This window comes from Vulpes lagopus, chromosome 4 (assembly GCF_018345385.1).
Source record: "Vulpes lagopus strain Blue_001 chromosome 4, ASM1834538v1, whole genome shotgun sequence".
Classification (NCBI taxonomy): Eukaryota; Metazoa; Chordata; class Mammalia; order Carnivora; family Canidae; genus Vulpes; species Vulpes lagopus.
In genome coordinates this window covers 74,908,306-74,930,418 of record NC_054827.1, presented here as the reverse complement: position 1 = coordinate 74,930,418, position 22,113 = coordinate 74,908,306, and the positions used below count along the sequence as shown (strand labels likewise).

At 36.1% G+C, this 22,113-nt stretch overlaps 1 protein-coding gene across 3 annotated transcripts in view; it reads right to left on the bottom strand.

The window, feature by feature from the left end:
• The window catches only part of KIAA0825 (KIAA0825 ortholog), a 388,202-nt gene that overhangs the window by 199,527 nt on the left and 166,562 nt on the right, over positions 1 to 22,113 (bottom strand). For all 3 annotated transcript variants that reach the window (XM_041752619.1, XM_041752621.1, XM_041752620.1), the window contains exons 15-18: positions 17,118 to 17,297; positions 12,777 to 13,001; positions 5,576 to 5,984; positions 1,016 to 1,175 (exon numbers count right to left, since the gene is read on the bottom strand). In XM_041752619.1, coding sequence (XP_041608553.1) covers positions 1,016 to 1,175; positions 5,576 to 5,984; positions 12,777 to 13,001; positions 17,118 to 17,297 — 974 coding nt within the window. The remainder of the gene's footprint in view (positions 1 to 1,015; positions 1,176 to 5,575; positions 5,985 to 12,776; positions 13,002 to 17,117; positions 17,298 to 22,113) is intronic.

Below are 22,113 nucleotides of genomic sequence, written 5' to 3'. Positions count from 1 at the left end.
TGGACCATTTCTCATAGCAACAAATCCCTCACATCCTTCTCGGGCGATCATTGAATGCACTATTCGATCACCTGTTTATTGACTGGCTGATTAGCTCTAGGATAGCCAGGAAACAAAATTTCCTTGAAGTAACTTTCAGATAGATGGTAACGGAAAGAACATTTATATAACTGAGTTGTAAAAAGCTGTGCTAGAATTTAATTCACTCCTTGGAAATTGATGGTTTTTAAGGCCTACCTCATTGAGCTAAAACACGATAGCTTCACATTATTCATATTATAGAATTTTTAGTATTCCAAAAAATAGATTCATGCATTTGCAAATAAAAACAGAATTCTAATGCAGGTACAAACGCTCAAATTAAAAACCTGATGAAGTTAGCAAACTCGTATTGTTTCAAGTCCATAGCTGACAACCTGCTCTTTACATTTTTCTGCTCAAACAAAAAAATGTCAGAGACCTGCAAGGTCAGAGGCTTAACCCATCAGACACGTAGACAAGCATGACATTGGCTCTAACCAGCGTCCACGCATTAATGTGTTTTCTTGGCTTAATCTAGCTGCCCCCGAATACGGTTCAATATTCTTTCGAAGTTTTCTCACTCTAAGAAATCCACGATTTCACCAGACAGGTGTGACGTCTACAGCAGAAGACGTCCATCTCTCTCCAGAAAATTCATCATTTCACAAACAGCAGATTTGAACACCAGCCTAACAGTCACAAACACACAATTCCCAAACTACACGTCTAGTCTCTACAATTCAGAACTGAACTGAGTTTATGAGCCGTGTTATTGTTTCAACCATATAAATAAAACCTACATTGTTTCGGTGAAGCTTCGCCTGTACAAATGCAGAACAGCCGGGGCTGAATAGATTCTATTAATAATGCAATATTGAGTTTGGTATTGACTTTAAGAAGTATTATCACCTCCTTGACTAACCCTTAGCTGCCAGCAGACGCTGCCTCAGGCCAGTACACACCTAATTGCTCGGTAAAAAGGCCGTTTCCCTACCTCATTGAGCCGCATGATGTGATAAATTTGCCGCAGGTACTCGCTGCCACCTGGTTTGTGGCAGATATCCAGGACCATCATGTTTATTTTCTGCTCAGTCAGTTCAAGAGCACCATCTCCTTCTTCTAAGGCTGTGCTTTGCTCTATTGTCATAAACGCACTAAGTACAAAGAAAGCACATAAGTATCAGCGGTAAAGAATTGTAAAGATGGAAAATAATCAAAGAGATTGAGTGTGCAGAGTCGATGTAAATCTCATATTCAAAGCACCATAAAGACCGCTCAAATAGGTAAGCTTTCCCAAACCGCCCCTGCGCAGAGAAACAGCGCCTCAGAACCAAGCACCTGAAAGCATTTTAAAAAATTGAATCGTTTCTTTTAAAACAGTTCTTTATTGCATTTATACTCCGATCTATAAAACATTTTCCCATTACTGCAATTGTGGAAATTGCTATAATCATGGGATGAAAACAAAACATTTCTTTTTAAGAACATGTAAGAAATAATTTGTATTTTCTCTTTGAGGATAAAAAGTATCTTTGATGCCAGAAATAGCTTTGGTAGTCTGTCTTTTGTAGATGCCTCTTTACACCTGTCTTAGAACACATTAAAGACTAATTAAAGTGTCAAAAGGGGGAGCCTATTATGCTAACTATAGGCTGGGTGCTTCCTGGCATGTGCTTACCACTGGGTGTTTTAAATTGGCCTTTTGACACTTGTTGCCTGTTAAAAATATATGGTCCCTCTCCTGTTTCTTCTTGGTGAGGATACCTAGCAGAAGTCACTACCCTGATGAGTCAGGAAAAGGGTCTCTTATCACACCAGGAATGTGCAACTTCCATTTGTGAGACATTTCTAAGAACAGATTCCCTTGTTATTGATTTTAAACATTATTTACATAGTGCTGATGAATGACATATATTTTTTTAGAATTCTCCAGCTATGTCAGAGCAAAAGAAATCATGATATCCAAGGGACCTCATATATATCCCACACTACTTTTCTTATTACAGTTGCTACTAGGATCATGTTAGGCTTTGCAATCGGAGTATTTTTAAGAAAAGGCATGGTTTTCCACTGTTCCTCGGACTAAATGAAATTTACTGTGGTGTAATCAGCTATATACTGCAGTTCATTACTGAGATTTTGCCATGATTATAAAATTAGTTCTGCTAAGAGTGCCGCTGACCTGAAGACTGAACCAAATGATACCCAGCTGCTGGACATTAACTTTTATATTGCTTCCACATGTAGCTTTAAAACATCTTTCTTAAAAAAAAAAAAAACAACGAACTTTACAATTGTATAAGGCTTGCTAAAAATAAAACAACTCCTACTCTGTGACATATTCATTAATTAGAGTAAATCTTTAAACAAACAAAAAAGATGTTGCAATAAAGGAAGTTTGTAAATAGCTTTTTGAAGCTGCATACAGGTTGCAAGCAAGATTTCTTGTCAGGTTCTGTAGAGGCTGACATTGAAAAAGTTGAGGCCCTCTGACAAAAGAGTGTCTCAGTGTCAGCCCCTGAATTGTATCCTTTCCTGTCCATCACTGTGCAGGTGAAGCAAATGATTGGATTCAGTCAATGCTATGATTAATGAGTTCCTCTCTGGATTTGGGACTGCCTATCAATCATGTCATTAGGGAGAATGTGCCCTGAAAGAGGCAGACCTTAGCCAAGGAATAACTGCATTAATCTTAATCTGTATATGCACCCAGCCAGCCAAGTCAGGGTCACCATGATGAAAAACAATAATCTTCAACTCGACAAATTACTTTGCAAAGACAAGCATTTCTTTACTTTTTGGGCTGTGTGTTCTCCAGAATCTAAGTTGACTGTTTACAGCTTGAGTGTTACTACAAAGTGAAGGTTATTTTAATGAATAGTAATGCTTTCAGGCAGTGCGCAAGACAAGCAATGCTTACAGCTGCCACCTTTCCGCTGCAGATCTTTTCACAACTTCTGTAAAATCAAAGTTAAATCTGAATGCAAGTGAAAGAAATTGACCGAAATGATATTGTGTAGTTCTGAGATCATCTTTGCGGGGAATTAAAATTTCAATTATCTGAACAGAAGCACTATTTTAGTTTATATGGTTACATTCTCAAATTTAAAAACAATTATGATAAACCCAAGGCAGCTCTTCACCTAGACACAGACATCAGGATTTAAAATACATTTTTGTTATGGTATAGATCTAGAAACTAAATGATCATCAGTTTGTGAGAAATATGTAGAAGTTCACTTGTAGAAGAAATAATCAATCTGAAATCAGAGTCAAGAAGTACATTCCTATAGCACCCAAATCTTGTAAGAGATAACCTACTGTGAGTTAAGAAGTCAAATTTAACTGTTTCAAATAAATATAATAACTGCAAATCTGAAATCTATATATTGATATTCAAGAAACTGAGAAAGACATAGCATTGTGCTAATTACATACTTATATAATACACATTCAGGAACTTTGGGGACTGTAAAAACATTTTTTTTTTTTTTAAGATTTTATTTGGGAGGCTGGGTGGCTCAGCGGTTAAGCTCTGACTTTGGCTCAGGGTGTGATCCCGGGGTCCTGAGATTGAGTCCCACAACAGGCTCCCCGCATGGAGCCTGCTTCTCCCTCTGCCTATGTCTCTGCCTCTCTCTCTCTCTCTGTCTCTCGTGAATAAATAAGTAAAATCTTTACATAGGCAGAGGAAGAGGCAGGCTCCGCATGGGGAGCCAGATTCAGGACTCGAACCCGGGATCATGACCTGAGCCAAAGGCCGACACTAAACCACCTAGCCACCCAGGTGCCCCCTGTAAAAACATTTTAAAAATCAGCAGTTCTTCATTTTGGATGCATGTTGCAACACATAGCTAATCAGCCAAATATCAGCTAGACAATTCTCTATATAGGAGGTGTTCGATGTGTTGGTGTTGTTTATAAGGAATGTAAACCAACTTTTAAGGAAAAAAAAATTATTAATGGATTCTTGTATGAGGCCTCAGGTATATAACTGAGACACTACTTTACACTGATCTTATTGATAAGGGGACCCCTAAATCAGAAATATCATAGATTTAATTTTATAATCAGATCCACTATTTGTATTCTTTTTTTCTCTCTTTATAACCACTGCCTTCGAGATGATGACATCTGGCCTTAATCTTTTAGTCATCGGATTAAAGCCTGTAAATTGGTATTGAATGCAAATATAAAGATTAAAGAGGCTGCTTTCAGAGTTACTAAGCATTTGCCCGATTGCTACTGTTATTCCTACCCACAGGACACCCCAAAAGTAAATTTCTGGAAGTCGGTATGACAAGACCGGGAAAATCATGATTAGCTACATTTTCCCATTTGGAATTGTATGAAGTCATACAAATAAGTAAAATCTCTAAAAAAAAAAATTTTTTTAAATAAAGTCTTACAGAGATTAACACAAACCAGTAAAGAGTATTTGTCATCATAATGCCAATGAGTGCAATGTATTTCAATAGAGTTTATAAGCAACAAATGCTCGCTTGATGCATTTGTTACTAAGCTTGGTGCTAAGAACCTTATGAATCTTATTTAATTTTTCAAAACTACTCCATCAGCTTGGTATCACCACTGAAAATGAGGCTTTGAGAGATTCTATAGTTTGCCCAAGATGGCCCACTTACAAGGGATTTATATTTGTCCATCTGATTCCAAAGCCTGAATTCCTTGTCACTACCACGTACTAAGGAAAGTAGCAACTTTTGGTCATTTTCAGGCAAGAAAGTTAAAATAGTATTTGCCAGCAACATGAACAGATTGTAAAAGTATGGGGAACAGTGTGTGTGAGTGGTATAAAAAAGGGCTGGCTTAGTGATCTGTAGACCATATGAGCTGTAATACCTTTATCAATATCATGCAGTTCTAAACTGAAGACTAATTTTAAGACAGGAGTAATCTATGTACATATTTAAATTCATCAGGGACCCTTAAAGATCTTAGCAATACTACAAATCACTTAGCTCCTGGTGACAAACCTATGAGAAGGCTGACATTTTCATACCGAAACAGCTGGGTGTGTTTATAGCTCGAGTGTGATATGCCCCAGCTGCCCTATGGGATTCTTACATTACCAGATGAAAAATGTGTACTTTTTTGACAATCAGGTACACAGAAAGCAATAAAAAGCCTTTTATATCCATTAATTCCTTCTTAATTTAATCTCCATGCCCAATCCATTTATAAAATGCTCCTGGCTATCCACTAGATACCTGTTTGTGCACTAAAAAAGAATGAAACCAAATTCTCTTGGGTTTAGCTCCCACTCTTTTTAACAGAAACCTTAAGATGGTGACTAAATAGGTATAATGTTAAAAAAAAAATAGGTATAATGTTTCAGTGTGTCACTGGGGTTCAAATTTTAATAGAACAAGGAACGTCTAATAATCCAGTTTTTAATGGAATATTTATCTTTTTATGCATTCATCAAAGTTCCCATGAAGTTAAAATAACCACTGTTGCCTATCAGTATTTTGTTGTTGTTTATTGGTGGTTTTGTTATTTGATGAAATTCAGGTCAAGAAAAACATCACTTTACCATTTGGTGCTCAACTTCCTTGCTTTCAACAATTGGCTCTCAATCCAGTTGGGTTTTTCCTGCTCAATGCTCTGTATGACCCTCTGGGCCATTTGATTAAGGCCACTTGTCTGCTTTCCCATGATGCTTTCCAAACACACACAGATTAAACCAAGTTTCTCTTTACTCCATCTGTCAAGGGAGGCACCTGTTAAAAGTTCCACAGTGTTTCCATCCTCAAATATCCGACATATAATTACAATCAAGTTCCAGACAAGGAGGCTAGCTTTCTTCAATTCAACAAAGTTTTTTGACATTTTTCTCTCAGACAGAGAAAAGAAGTATTTAATTGGGGGAGGCAAACATGCAATCACCGTAGGTAACTTGCTGATTACAATAGATACTGCCTGAACAGCAAGCCTTGTGAAGCCTGGGGAAGAAAGGAAAGAAAAGGTATGATTAATATTAGCATATGCATTCCATCACTGGGTTGTTTTGAGTGTTGCGTGGGGATGTCTAATTTTTGTGGAGAAAATTGTTGAGAAGAGCAAGTGCTTGACATATTCCGACAGAACTCTACTGGGGTCGCTGCCTAAAACTCAAACCTCAGTTTTTTTTCCCTCACAAATGAAGATCAGCAAATTTAAGATTATTAATTAAACTTTTATCTATTAAGGTGGCAGTTTTAAGGGCTCAGATGTCCTCTTAAGTAACAAATGTAAAGGTACTCCTGTTGGACCTCTTTGTGGCCTTTGATACTTTCTTAAACCTCCTCCTCCCTTGGAATCCATAACAGAATCATTCTAGGTCTTGTCAGGCCTGGCTCCTCTTCTCCTCCTTCTTAGCCCAAATGTCACCTCTTCAGAGACCCTTCACTCACCACCCCATCCAAAGCATCCCTTCATGCTCTTCCCATCCCAGCTCCCCAACCTCCCTATCATTAGAGGCTATTTTGTCACCTAATAATTATCTCCTTCATTGTTCATTACCTGTCCCCCTCCACTAGTACATAAGCTCCATGAAGACACGGCAGTTTTCCCCAACACGCAGTACCTCATGTATCAGTTGTTCAATAAAGATTTGGTGAATGAATAGGCCAACAAACTGGTGCATGGTTACCATTATTACTCTTCTTTGTGTCCCATGCTAGTTCTGATTTATACTAACACCTCTTAAATGTAAGTATTGCTAAGAAGTCCTTGCCTGTTGACTGATGATTCTACACGCCCTCCTTTGCTTGGTGCCATTTCTCTGAAGAATGAACTGATCCTCCCTCTGTAGATCAGGGTGTCTCAACTTTGGCACTAATGACATTTGGGCTGGATAATTCTTTGTTGTGAGGAGCTGTCTTATGGGCTATAAGATGCTTTAACAGCATCTCTGGCCTGCACCCACTAGATGTCAAGTAACATTCACCTCAGTTTTGACAACCAAGAATGTCTCCAAGCATTGCCAAATGTCCCCTGGGTGCAAAATATTTCCTGGTTGAGAACCACTCTTCTAGATGGTTCTAGATTCTTCAGTCTTGGCCTTTCTCCAGGGTAGCAACCTACAACTTTAGATCCCTATTGGACATTCCACTTCTCTGTCCTAGCAATAATTAACTCATTATAATTAAAACTAAATTAATTGTTTTCCTCCTAAACTAGCTTGGCCTTGCTGACTCCCTCCACTCTCCCTCTATGCCTTCCTTCCTTCCTTAGTTCCTTCTTTTTAAATCTTTTAAGTAGTCCTGTTGACCCTTCATTCTAGAAACCACGTTGATAAATCCTCCTATCCCCTCATCTCTGACATCCAGTTTCCCTTAACTATGAAACATGACTACTGGTCTATTGAAGCCCCTCCTTATGAACAGTACCTGGACTACTGCAGTACTCTCCTAACTCCTCTAACTCATCTCCCTGCTCCAGACTATGCCCAGCCTCTTTCCTGTGTTATGAAGCCAAATTTACATACTGTAATATTTGTTATCTAATTTCTCTACCACAGTTGTTTTAGCTATTTTCCACGGTTACAAGATCAGTCTCTAGAGTGTTGCTGTCAAAATACTCCACAGTCCAGCCTTAGCCAGTTTCTGTAAAACTTTATTTTATCCTCATAGCTTCTAGGCTTCTGAATATCTCATTACTCTCACATGGAATGCCCTCTCTCTCCATAGGTCGCCCATCTTTTTCAACCCTTGGTTCAAAGTCCTCTCCTCCTATGAACATATTTTCTATATGACCACTTTGGTAATTAGGTCCATAATGTGCCATGCTGTCATCTTTTATATTAACATCTATTATTGTTTATGTTATTTATGTCTTCATGTATTATCTTTATAAGTAGACTAAAAGCTCCTCAAGAGCATGGAAAGAAACCTCATTGGTCTTTGACTATCCCACAAAGCCAGGCACAGTGTTTTAATCCACTACATACATAATAGAATTTGAAAATTGAAACTGAGTGACAAGTCAAAAGAAGGTAGCTCTGAGTTCTTCGGTAATCTTCACTGCTTTTACTAAACAAAAATAATAAAAAAAAAAAAGTGAAAGATTTTTCAAGATATTTGTGACATTTAAAGAAGTCACTCTGCTCTAAAAACGTACAAAGCTCTTGGAAAACATATGTCTTAGTCTAGTGACTCCACAGAAATTCATGACAACTTAAGAATCATGTTAAAAATGAACTGGAACAGTCTTTGCAAGTTTGCAAAATTGGGCCTAATATATATTTGAAAGATCTCATAAGACTATTGTGTTCAACAAAAATAAGAAATGTAAAAACACCTAGCTCAGTCCCTGGTAAAAAGCAGTTCCTTGATAAATGCTTTCTTTTTATCCAAATGAATATGCTTAGATGAAGCTTAAAATATAAATGAAGCAAATTAAGAAACTCCTTTGTGACCACTCTTCCTTGTATTCTTAACTTATTTTAAAGTTTTGTTGTTCTTTATGTGTTTGTGTCATATACTCCCTAATCTACTCTCAGGTGTTTGACTTGGAGATTGTATCTTGTGCTGTGTTTATACAAAAGAGGGTTTAACTGCAGACACCAAGGAAACATTTGACAATCTAAGTAGATATTAGGTAAAGATTATCAATTTTCTTTGCACCTGCACTTACCCTGATATTTTAGAAAATCTGAGGACTCCAGGTACTCAAATCCCCCCTATGTTATTAAAGCTTATGGCAAATTCCAATCAGAACCTTTAGACTAATGACAAATTAATAAACCCATTCTACTAATCACAGGGACTCTGAGTGTGATGAGGATAATAACACATCAGGAAAGGATCTTCTAAGAATGTCACACACTCATTTTTCTGCCCTTATTTAAATACCTTGGCTTCTATCTAAGCCATGTATATGTTACACGTTGGAAGGGCCAATTTCAGAGTTGACAAAGTGTGAAAAAAATGTATGTCTTAGAGTGGATGTAATGTGATATGAATATTTGTGTATTTCTTTCTTTCTTCCTAGACATGTACCACTGTACCATTACTGGCTGTAATAATATATTTTATGATTAGAAAACCTGCAGAAAGGAAATTTACAATGAATGAAGACAAAATAATATCTAAACGTTATTTTTTAAATTTTATTTATGGTATAAAATGTCAATAATAATTTCTGGATTGAGGATAATGTAATATGCTGTGTTATTTTCAAAATCTGGGTTTAAAACTTCGATACAGTGATTCAAAGGGTAAGTGCTAAGTTCAGTTTGTTTCAATACTTGATTTTAGTGTCTGTCATAGGTGAAAAAGCTACTATGTGATAGATCTACATTGGAACAAGTCTGTCAGTAACTGTGCTTGTGAAATTAAGGCACTTGTTCTTCAATCTCAGCCATCAAATAGGCAAAGGCTGTTGTTGACAATTTACTGATAAATATTCATTAATCATGATGTCAATTAGTTGTTCTTGAAAACAAACTGAAAAATTTTTCATTTTTTTATTTTCAAGAAAAATATTTAGTAATCACTGAAACTCTTATTTGGAACATTTTAAATTATGTTAGAAAATCCTATGTCTAAGTTCTTAAGTGTGTAGATATGATATTTTTATTTGTGATACTGGTTTTTATAAAACGAATATTTCTGGCTTTTAGAAAATAAACTATCTTAATAACTTCTGGTAGCATTTTATATATTTCTGCCATCAGTTTTCTTTCCCAACAATCTGCATGTGCATGATATCATGAATATATTTTTTCTTGCAATGCTACCTCTGTTTTCTCTCCAAAATCCATTCATTTAAAACAATTACCCCAACAGTTTTCCAATAAAGCATTCTTTTTATATAAAAAAGTAATATACTGAGGTAGCTGGCTGGCTCAGTGTGACTCTAGATCTTGGCATTGTAAGTTCAAGCCCCACGTTGGGTATAGAGATGACTTAAAAATAAAATCTCAAAAAATAAAATTTTAAAAAAGTACTTTTCTGGTACATCTTTCATTTAATTGTTGTCAATGAAATAAAACAACTACTTTGTGTATCTATTCTTTGAAACATAAGGGACCAAATACCCAAGATGAACTATATCAGAAGCATCTGAGCTTTCATTCAACTCTTTGGTAAATCTCATACATTGTAGAATTTATAATATGTTTCTTTAAATATTCACTATTTTCTATGTAACAGTATTTACTGACAAAGAAATAAAGAAATGCATTTCGGTTTGTCACCATAGTGTTTTCCATGTTCTCTCATTTTCACTGTTTTAGGAAGGACAAATGTCCCCTTAAGCTAATGACTATTTGTCTTTTAATGGTTAAATATCACTTAAAACATTCTTGAAAACAATTACAGAGGTTTGTCTTCATGTTTTGGATGCTTAGTATTGAAATCTTTTACTCATCAATCTTTTACTTTCCAACCATCTTTAGTTGGTATCTCAAGGCACGATACCTTCTTAGGAGGGATTCATGTTTAATAATAATGTATGGGAGGTAATATTTCAAATTGTTTTCCCATATATTTCCTTTTTTAAAATCTTTTTTTGACCAAATCTGATTAGGTCATCATCATTTTACCTTACAAATATGGCTGAGAAAGAGGTCATGTCAGAAATAGAAATCAGTGTGAGGTTATTGTTTGTTCTTTCTTGCATTGTCAGTATTAGTTTTCATCTGCAGCTGATGTGTTGATCTATGGGAATATGGTAAAGCCACCTGTATGTTTTGTAAGGATTAATTTTGTTAAGACTAGATTCGGAAATACAAAGGACGAACTTAATTCAGTATTATACCCTGAAAACCAATGAAAAAGTAGGCCATTCTTTCCATCACCCCCCAAAACTGCCTCAGTCAGACCAAGAAGAGTTACAGTGACAATCTTCATATGAAATTTTAATAAAGTTTCACTTCTTTTCTTCTCATACACCAGAGAATTATCTTGTACATCCCCAGGGGTGTTTGTACCCATTTGGAACCAATTATAGCAGTTTCTGAGCACCAAGAGGAGGTACCTACTTTATAGTTTATCTTTAGCCTCAACTGAAGTGCTTGGCATATAGTAGTAACTTACTTAGTAAATATCAATTGAATGAATAAGGGACTTAATGTCTAGTCTGTAAATATTGTCTGTCTTACATAATGTAGCAATAATGAAGGTTGAACAATGCCAACCTAAAATAGGGTAGAGATGGAGAATCATGGTATTCTCCTACCGTCATATCTACCTGGAATGCACAAAGTGGTTTATACAGTCACTTTCCTCCACATTTTTTTAAAGTGATAGTGACAGTTTTATGGAGAATATTATTTAGTAAGGAAAATCACAAGAACCGATTTCACAAAGTAAGCTTCTTTTGGAACCTGAGTTTCTTTGAAAGATTATGGAAGAATGCAGAACACCTTTAGAAAGCAGAATTGTTCATCAATAGAATGACTTGAAAGCCACAAACAAAATAGTGCTACTCATAAAACATGGTATGTTAACTATAGATTATGCCTCCCGAATTACTCAAAATCTATGAAATATCCAAAAGCTATAATGAAGGAGAGATGGCAACAACTCAGACAAGAACTTAAGTAATGAAAAGCTGACATTTTCCAACTTCAATTAAATGGCTTTACTAGATTCAAAGGCAGTTTAATAGGGCTTGGACAGAATTAAAGCATGACTATGAAAGGTCACAGATAGATAAATGATTCGAGTTTGTAATATAAGGTTGCTGTATAAGAGCCACATTATTTAGGATCTCCATGGAGAAGAATGAAAGAAAGACTAGTCCCTTCGATTGACTTTAGTATGTTCAGTTAGCATATTTTACCATTGAAGGTTTCCTTAAGTTAATGAAAAAATATTCTTCTTTAAAGATGAATATAAAGGGAAAAGTTTTATTTTAAAAATCCTAAAGAAGATTCATTAATATGGCTACATAATACACATTCAAAGGAATCTTAATGCAAAATCATGTAAGTAAGATGAAATCATTTAAGAAGAGAGGACTTAATTAATAAAATAAATGAGGAGTGCCTCAGTTGCTGAGTCCATTGAGCCTCTGACTCTTGGTTTTGGCTCAGGTCAAGATCTCAGGGTTATAAGATGGAGCCCCACGTTGGGCTCCTTGTTCAGCAGGGAGACTGCCTGAGGATTCTCTCCCTCCGCTTCTACCCCCTCTCTAAAATAAACAAGTCTTTAAAAAATAAAATAAAATAAAGAATAGTGTAACTCATGGTTCTAAGATACACTGCCCCTAATAGAAACAATGCACTGAATTCAGAACCATAGGTCCTTGGGGGGAAATACTTGGTCAAAAAATATATAGTTGCTAAATGGTGTGCTATTTTTGACCTAAACACTAAGCAAGTAGATCTGTTAACAAGAGAAAAGAAAGTAATAGTTGGTGGTTGCAGTGGAAAAAACTTCAAGGAAAAATATAAAATTGAACATCACAACAATCTTCTCAAGAATACGAATTTTACTCAGTAGATTTAAGGTTAGTCATAATCATCGACTACTCTGTGAATACTAACATGAACACAACATATCACAGAAAATTCTGAATTGGTAATTAAATAAAGACGATAACCATTTGAGTCATTTTCATTTCTAGGTTCCTTGGTCATAAGGCTCACAGTAAAAAAAAAAAATTACAGGTCCCAAATGGTGGGAAAAGGACTCAAATAGTTTACAAATCTTATAATTTTTAGAATTTTACTTGATTTTATATCCTGGAAAATTGCTTCTTGGGGAATGTGTTCTTACAAAAAAGAGAGAGAGAGCAAGAGATACCTTTGCTTGATTCTTTCCTTTTAGTTTCTTTTGGAATATAATTCCATTCCTTTGGAATGCTCTCACGCAAACATTCAGGAACACTATGCTTGTTGAGGTTGGTCTCACAGTTTCTCCCAGGGCTCATCATAAATATTATCTGCTGTACAATGTCCTTGACAGCGTCGGTCAGTGCCAATCTCAAGCATCGGATGACCTCTAGCTCAGACTCCAAAAACGTTGAGACTTTAGAATTAGACAGTATGTTATAGTTAGCAGAATCTGGCAATATTTTGTGCCTTATTCAGCTGAGAATTCAGTTTCTCAGTAATCTAGTTTAAAGCTATAGAAAAGGAGAGCTGCTTTTAACCTTGAAATCATATAATTAATAAACAGTCCATAAACATTTGAAAAAAAGAGTTTCTTTTTAATAATAAAATGGCAATTCAATTAACAGTGAATAACAGTATTTGCTTGTGGTTTGGAACTCTAATGGTAGAAATATAATGGTATGACCTTCTTAGATGACAGCTTGGCAATAATATCAACACTTTAACATTTTACTTACCTGCTAACCCACTTATTCTGTCTCTAGGACTTCATCCTAAGAAATTAATTATAATTATGTAAAGTGTATAAAGGAAAATTGAAAAATACTCTAAATATCCAACAATTGGTTATTTGTTTAAATAGTTACACATCTATACAATAAAGCCATATATTGTTCAGTAAAAAAATAAGTAAAGGAAAAGTACTACATGCTATTTATATTAAATACACACATGTGCACACAACCACACATAAAAGAGTTAAAAGATGTACTCTACAGTGTTAATGGTGATTATCAATAACTAATGGGATTTCAGATATTTTCCTCTTTTTTTCTTTTTTCTTCTTTTACTTTTCCTTCTTTTGTACCCTCCCTCTCCTTAACTTCTTTCCTTCTTTCTGCTATCCTGCCTTCTTTCTGATTGCATAGATTACCCACAATGACTATGTACTACTTGTGTGATTAATACAATAAAATTTTACTTGTTTCTTAATATGACAGGGAAGTCTTGGGATAACCACTTGAATTAAAACGGAAAACAACATATATGTTTTTCCCCTCAAAATTTTAGGTGATATTTCTTTTGTTTTAAAGTTTTATTTAGGTAACCTCTACATCCAACATGAAGCTTGAACTCACAATCCAGAGGTCAAGAATTGCATGCTCTTCTGACTGAGCCAGCCAGGCACCTTAAGGTGTTATTTCTTAAATAACTCAATACATTGTTAAAAGCACCATGCTGGGATCCCTGGGTGGCGCAGTGGTTTAGCGCCTGCCTTTGGCCCAGGGCGCGATCCTGGAGACCCGGGATCGAATCCCACGTCGGGCTCCCGGTGCATGGAGCCTGCTTCTCCCTCTGCCTGTGTCTCTGCTTCTCTCTCTCTCACTGTGTGCCTATCATAAATAAATAAAAAAATTAAAAAAAAAAAAATTAAAAAAAAAAAAAAAAAAAAAAAAAAGCACCATGCTGCTGGGACACCTGGCTGGCTCAGTCTCTTGAGCAACCAACTCTTTATTTCAGCTTAGGTAGTGACCTCAGAGTCCTAGGATGGAGCTCTACCTGGAGTCTCATGTGAAGCCCTGTATTGGGCTCTGTGTTCAGGGAGTCTACTCTAGCATCCACTCTCTCCCTCTGCCTCTTCCTCCACAGTCTCTCTCCCTCTCTCTAAGAAAAAAAAAAAGAACAATAATGTCAAAGAGGATCCTGGTAATATCCAATATTGAGAGTTTAACTTTTAACATGGTGCAATCATCAAGTGAGCTGTTATTCTTTATGGAAATGGTGGAGGATATAGCAATCTATCTTTTTAAATGATGCTTCAAGATTTTAATTCATTGAAAGGCATAAAGAAGCCTTCTTCCTGTATCTGTAATTAATGTTTACTTTGGTTGAACTCTTTGGAGTCGTGGATGAAATACATCTCAGGTATCTAAAAATTCTAGAAAGCCAGAAATTCCCCTATTTCCTTTTATTAAAAGGGTATGTTTATTGCTTTTAAAACAAAATCAAGGTATTACAAATGATACACAAAATAACAGTCCTATCTCAAAGAATTATTTAAAACCTACATGAATTAATTTGTGGGCACTTGACACATTATGTAAGTATATGCTATTATTATTATTATTATTATTATTATTATTATTATTACCTAAAATGAGTTTCCATAAAGTTTACAATATTTTGGTATAGGGTGCCTAGTATTCTTTTGATGAAGGGTTCTGAAACAAGTTGAGCATGGGATACTATAAGGGAGGATTCAAGTAACATCCACAGATACCTATGGTAGGGATAAGGTACAGATCTAGCAAAAAGAAAAGGAAAGATAAGAAGAAGAGAGAATAAAGAAAAGAAAGTAAGTGACAAGCCCTTCTGGTTTCTGGCTCCACATATAAAGAGCTTGGAAGTTACCACTTTGTCCTAACAACAAGTAAAAAGCTGAACAGTTGGAAAAATCAACTTCTCTTCTTGGATATGTAGAGAGGTGAGGACACAAGGCAAACTACTGCCTCCAAGATAGGAGCGATAGAGATGACAAATGCAGGGAGTCACAGCTTACTGGAGTGGAGACTCACAAGCAGAACCTACCATGGGATCTAGTGCCAAGGGAGGAAGTCTGAATTGTAATTGATGAACTGCTGGGGTTCTCAGTGTGGACAAGTCTGAGAGTTAAAACTCCAGGGGGACCCTGTCATGTGGAGGCTGCCACACTTCTGTGAGTTTTACCTCTATGAGTTCAACTAGGTGCCCGTAGTAAATGTCAGAGAAAAATCCCCAAGAGCTTCCAGCAAGACAAGAGGAAAAGGAACATTTTGAAATAAGCCAGAGCACTCTGTTCTTCTTAAGGGCTGCGCTCGGGAGAATCTACGAAAATAGACCATAACTCACTGGGATATTATCAGAGCCAAACTGACTTAGAAGAAGAGAAAAATACCCAACTTCATTCCACTCTAGCCATATTCTCCTACGCAAAATGGGAGAAAAAACTGAGAAATGTTTGTGAACTATGTCATCCAGAGGCATAGGCCCACTAAAAGACTGAGGCCTAATCATAGGACTATAGAATGCTTCTCCTCCCCAACATCTCTCCACCATATCACTAAATGCCTCTTTATAGCAGTTATTTTACCCAAAACATCATGTTTGGCTTTAAAGAAAAAATTACAAGACATACTAAAAGGCATAGAATGCAATTTGAAAAGACAGAGCAAGCATCAGAAACAGACATGGTGATTAGAATTATCAGACCAGGAATTAAAATAACTATGATGAATATGCTAAGAGTTCTAATGAACAAAATAGACAGCATGCAAGAACAAATGAGCAGTATTTGTAGAGAGATGGAAATCTTGAGAAAGAACCAAAAAGAAATACCAGACATCAAAAATACTGTAACAAAAATGAAGAATGCCTTTCTAGGGCTTATTAGTAGACTGGACATAGCTGAGAAAAGAAACTCTGGGCTTGAGGATATCTTAATAGAAAAAAATTTCCAAGGAAATCTTTTATGGAATTGTAGTTCCAAAAACAACGTATAAAACAGTTTATAGGTCAACAGCCAAAATGTATATGATGTAAATAGTTAATAGACTAAGAGGATAGCTACTAAATTCTTATTCTTTGTTTTCCCATGGTATTAAGATTTAAAGCCAGGATATTAAGTATAAAATAAAGCAAGAGCCTTTTCACCTGGCCCTGAAGGTGGGGCAACCCATGAACACTTTCTATTCAAATATGCAACCTATTCTGGCTTTAATATCCATTCAAGCTTAGGCAGAAGACCAGTACAAATGGAAAAGCCTATTATCCCCAAAGGAACCATAGAACATTCTTGCCTTGTAGAAACAGAGGCACTATGGTCATAATAACAAACACTTTTACATTTAAAGAAAAATACATTTGAAGAAAAGAAAATTTCCTCCATGAGTTTGTTGAATAAATGCATCTAAGATTCATAAAATACTTATTCATGTGCTACTAATGTCTTATATTCTCAATAGCAAAACATAATCTATGGTAAATATTAAATTTTTATAAGAGGACACTTCCTAATAATAATTGAAAAAGAAAGTCTGCATCACATAATCCATCTCACAACCTTCCTTCACATTGTCCCAAGTATACTTTAGTTTGATAGGACCTAATGGTTAATGATTCCCAGAAGAAACATTTATCCTGAAAAAAAAATTGTAAGATAAACTTTTATAAATAACAGATTCAGCAAAAGTGACATCAATAAAACTTTCAAAGCATCTTTAAAGATATATTTAATTATCTCTACACTTCTTTTCCAAATAGTAAATTCTCATACCTGGAATGTTATATAGAAAGTCCCATAATTGTTCTTCTTCCATGTAGCTCACAAAAACATTTCCAAATATTTGTGGAGAAAAATTGCAATGGTACAATACTTTAAAGATGGATTCTATTAAGCTGGATCCTTGGTTCAGATTGTTGTCTGTATTAGAAGCTTGTTCTTGAATGGTACGATCTTGGAAAGAATAAAACTGATTTATTAAAATAAGTATCAGTAAATGTGATTAAAGTCTTATCACTTGGGGCATCTGTGTCCAACTCTTGATTTTGGTTCAGATCATGATTTCAGGGTTATGAGATCAGGCCCCACATCAGGCTGTGGAGCCTGCTTGAGATTCTCTCCCTCTCCCTCTCTCACAAAATAATAAATAAATAAATAAATAAATTCTTGTCACCCAAGCATAATGCATTAAAACTGCATTTGATTAATATTTACATAATAAGAGAAATGCCACATTCTTTCAGAGGTAATAGCCTACCTAACCCAATGTTGTTATTGAGATACTTATGATATCTGGGGAGAAAACTGTGTAAAGAGCCACAACAACATCACTTCAAAAGGCAAAGCTAGTTTACCTTTATAACAGAATTCTCTTTCTCTCAAAGAAACAGATTTTTTTATTCTTTTTGTTATTTAAAATTAATTTATAGATTCATGCTAGAAACTGTAAAACAAAAAGCCATAGATAAATAAGAAAATTAAAACTGTACCAAATACCCCCAACCAGGATAGCCTATATTTGGTTTAGTGTTTCATTTGTTATATATCACATATACATAAATGAATATGTGTATGCATAACTTGAACACCAAATAGAATTATTCTATACATATTCTTTTGTTATCTAAAACTTGTTTTTAAAACCAATTGAATCGTTTATTTCTCTTTTTGATTTGTGTCCTGAACGTTATTGTATCCTTTATTCAGAACATAAATTTCATGGAAAATTCAGTTATAAACTTCTGAGAATTATGCTGTAAATTTACAAAGAAGTAAATTTACAAATATTTCTCAAATCCATAGATCTTGTCATTTGAGAATGAAGAGGTTTATTAATTGGTTTCTCAGTAAAACTATTTAAGGAATTCTCACAAAGACAAAGCCACTTTAATTGCCCTTTTCAGCCCGCTTCTGGCTCCATTATGACTCCTTCAAAGATAAGTAATCATAAGCTCCTATACTACTGTATTTATAGGTTGGACTGGAAAGGTGAAATAATAATTTCTATTTTATTTGGACTATTAGCATGATATGCCCAGTATCATAATATGTGAAAATATTTATTGGATTAAAGATAACATATAACACTGTATTTTAACTATTAATTACACTGGAGTTAAAATAAAATAAAGTGAAATAAACATCTTGTGTCTTGTATTTTAAATTTCTTGAATAAATAGAGTCTAGATCATTTTGGAATGAGTACATTTCTTCTCCATGCTCATTTGGAAGCTTATTACTTTTATGTTTCCTCTAGATAATTTTATCTCTGTGATTTGATTTTCATGACCTAGAGAACCTTCCTTGGAATTTTTGCTAGGACTATTGATAAAGTGGCATTCCTTCTCTACTGGGGTTGCTAAGCTGATAAAAGTAGGCTGGAAGTTCCTAATGGGTATTCTGGGGAGGACCTGACTGAGAATGAATCCAAAACAGTAAGAAGCAGAACCAAGAGACAGAAAGAATATTCCTGATGATATGACACTGAACACCTGGATCCAGCAATGTCTATATATTTATGTTAGCTGAACCAATACATTCCTCTTTATGTTTAAACCAGGATAATTTGGGTTTCTATCGCTTGCAGCCTAAAACATAAAAGGTTAAATGACAAAGAGTCCTAATCTAGGCATCCATATTTCCATCTTGTTTATTCAGATAGTTTCAGTAGTTCTCTGCCCTTCCCACCTTCCAATTACTCTGACATACAATTATCAGTAATCCTTCATGTCACTCCCCCACGTGCAAACCTTCCCTTGTTCCTCCACTTTGTTAGACATTCCTTAGCTTGACAACCAAGAGTTTGTAAAATCTTTTCCCAAATTATATTCCAATCCTTAAATATCTGTTCCACACAGACTGGTTTACTTGCTCTTATAAATGTTCCCTCCATCTACCTTTGTTTGTTTATGTTTTTTCACTAATCTAGAACATTCTCCTGCAATAAAATCCTCAGGGTTTAATTAATCAGTTGATGTGTCAGCAGTCATCTTACACTAGATGCTAAGGCTTATGCCTTCCAGGGATTTACTGACTGTGTATATGTATATATGTTTGTGAAAGGAGGGAATGAGAGGTATGTGACCAATCATTACAGCAATATAAGGATAAGCAGGGTGGCCATACACCCTACTCTTCTCCGGGCACTCTGGTTTATGTCTGTTGTTCCAGCATAATTATTACTAGCATCCTCTTTTAAAAGTGTCCGAGTTTAGATGACAAATTATTCAATCACCTTAAGTCTAAGTGGTTTGAGTATCAGGTCACTGTGAAAACACAGAAGATGATGTTTTAAACTTTTTTCAGAGAACACAGAGGAGACCATGTATCAGCTAAATCTTTAAGGAGTAGAAGTTTATCAGCATGACAAGACTGAGGTATTAGTACTTTCCAGCAACAAAGAAGGGTTATTGTAATGATGAGAAGGCAGGTAGCTACTGGTACAGCTGAAGTGTGCCAGGTGTGAGGGAGGTGGGAGACGAAGCTAGTCAATCAACACAGCATGAATAATCTAAGGCTCCATGAACCATGCAGTGACAGTACAGTTGGAGAAAGGGGGTGGGATATGAGGAATAATTACAATAAAAAATAATTATAATTGTTATTACCATATAAACCTGTCAAGATGCCTCAATGAAATATGATTTTTTATTTTTCTGTTTTCCTTTGCCCTGAAATAAAGTAATCTGTTTCTGTTTACTTGCCACAGAGGGTTTTGTTACTGGAAAAGCACAAATAGACTGAAGTCGGTTGCCCTTCTAGATTTAAAAAAAAAAAAAAAAAAAAAGGAAGGAAGGAAGGAAAGAAAGAAAACTAAATCTTTTGAATTGTTATTTGAACTACATGAAAGTCATTTTTTTATAGGCCAGAAAGTTAAAATATTGGCACTACCATATGATATCAAAGTAGAATCGTGATTGTCCTGGTAGGTGGCTCTGAAAGTGGAGATGCTCTGGGACTGGAAAGAAAAGCCACTGGGTGTGCAAGGAGGAGCACCTGCACTTTGCTGATAGTGCAAAAACTTTTCGCTGATAGTGCCCAGGGAGGTGGTCACGGTGGGGCACCGAGGGAAGCCGGCTCCCTGCCACAGGCTGTTGGCCTCATCTGAGTTTTCAAGCCCCACTTGCCTGCTGCACCGAAGGACCAGATGGACAGGGAATAAAAGCTGTGTCTGCAGTAGCTAGGTGCCCTGGCCACCGATGATCAATAAAAGTCCCTCATGAGGGACCACCCTGGGACAGGGGGAGGAGCCCTAAAAGTAGTGCTAAATAGTACCAACTTGGTAGGATGGGTCTCAGAATTTTCATAACACTGATTTGCAGACAATAAGTGATTTTGGTATGTCTTATTTTTTTTTGTTTTTTTGTTTTTGGATATGTCTTATATATCTGACTTTATGAATTGAGGTTTCCACAGCTCTCTAAAAGTAAAGTTACTATTCGTGAAGTACTTACTGTATGCTAAACATCCTTCAAACTGCTTTATATCTCATTTCATCTTCATCATACTTAATGCTGATGATCCCAGTTTTATAGATGAACACAGTAAAGTTAAGTAACTTGCCCCGGGATCACAAAGGGAGTAAGAATTTCCCTGTGCTGTTTACATTAAATTAGAATCGCAAATGTCTCAAAGCCTGCTTTGCCAAGTTTTTGACAGTCACCTCCGAATGCAGATATTTGGCATGGGGTAATTTACTGCCTTTAATGCAAAATACTTTAATTTCTTATAACATTCTACAATTTCACACACATTATCTCAGTACATTTTATTATCAGACTTTGTAAGACTGTGCACCTTGTCTGTAGGCATCTTCCAACAGCACGGGGAGCAGTCCTCTGCTTTAATGAAGGTTTTAATACTAATGAAGGAAGAAAAAAAAAAGGAGAGGGGAGAAAGAGATCTTTTGAGTATTTTTTGCTGGGTTTTGGTCCATCTAGAAATTGGATTTTTTTTGGAATGACATTTATCTCTTGGTCACAATATTCAAAGATTTTTCCCCCCAAGCTTGTACCTTTCCTAGTTACCTTCCCCAGAAACCCACTTCTCTCTAGACTTCCTCCTGGCTGATGGGGAACAGAGGGCTTGTGCTTGTCAGCACAAGCTGACACTCCACAAATGACACACCTCTCCCCCAGGGTGGGATATGTGTGACATTCCTCGGAAAGTTCCCAACATCTTAATGTTAATGTCTTGCTAGAGGGAAAACAACCTTTAACCCGAAGAAGGCCTCCAGTATCTTGTAGGTCCTCTTTAGCATATGAAAATCCTTTTGAAACCTCCCTTTTCCTGACCTCTCCCAAGTCAGCAGGTATATAATTAGCCACCTCTCACAAGCCCGGGGCAGTGGCTCTTCCAGCCCCTGGGGGCCTGTCCCTGTGCTGTAATAAAAACTGCCATTTTGCACCAAAGATGTTTCAAGAATTCTTTCCTGGTCATTGGCTCTGGACCTCACCCCACCAAACCTCACCCATATTCTAAAACGACATCAATAGCCATGCTCTCCTGGTTTCACAGTGCCTCATCTTTTCTATAGCTCTTTCTCTTTTATCATCTTGAGCCAGGTTGGCAAACTTTTTCTATAAAGGGCCAGATGGTAAATATTTGAGGTTTTGCAAGCCATTTGTTCTCCATCTCAGTTGCTCAACCCTGCTGTCATAACATAAAACCAGTCATAGACAATATGTGAATGCAGGGTCAAGCCTGTAAATAAAACGATTTACAGGAATAGTAGTGAGAGGGAGAAGTGGCATTGGCCCATAGAGGCTCC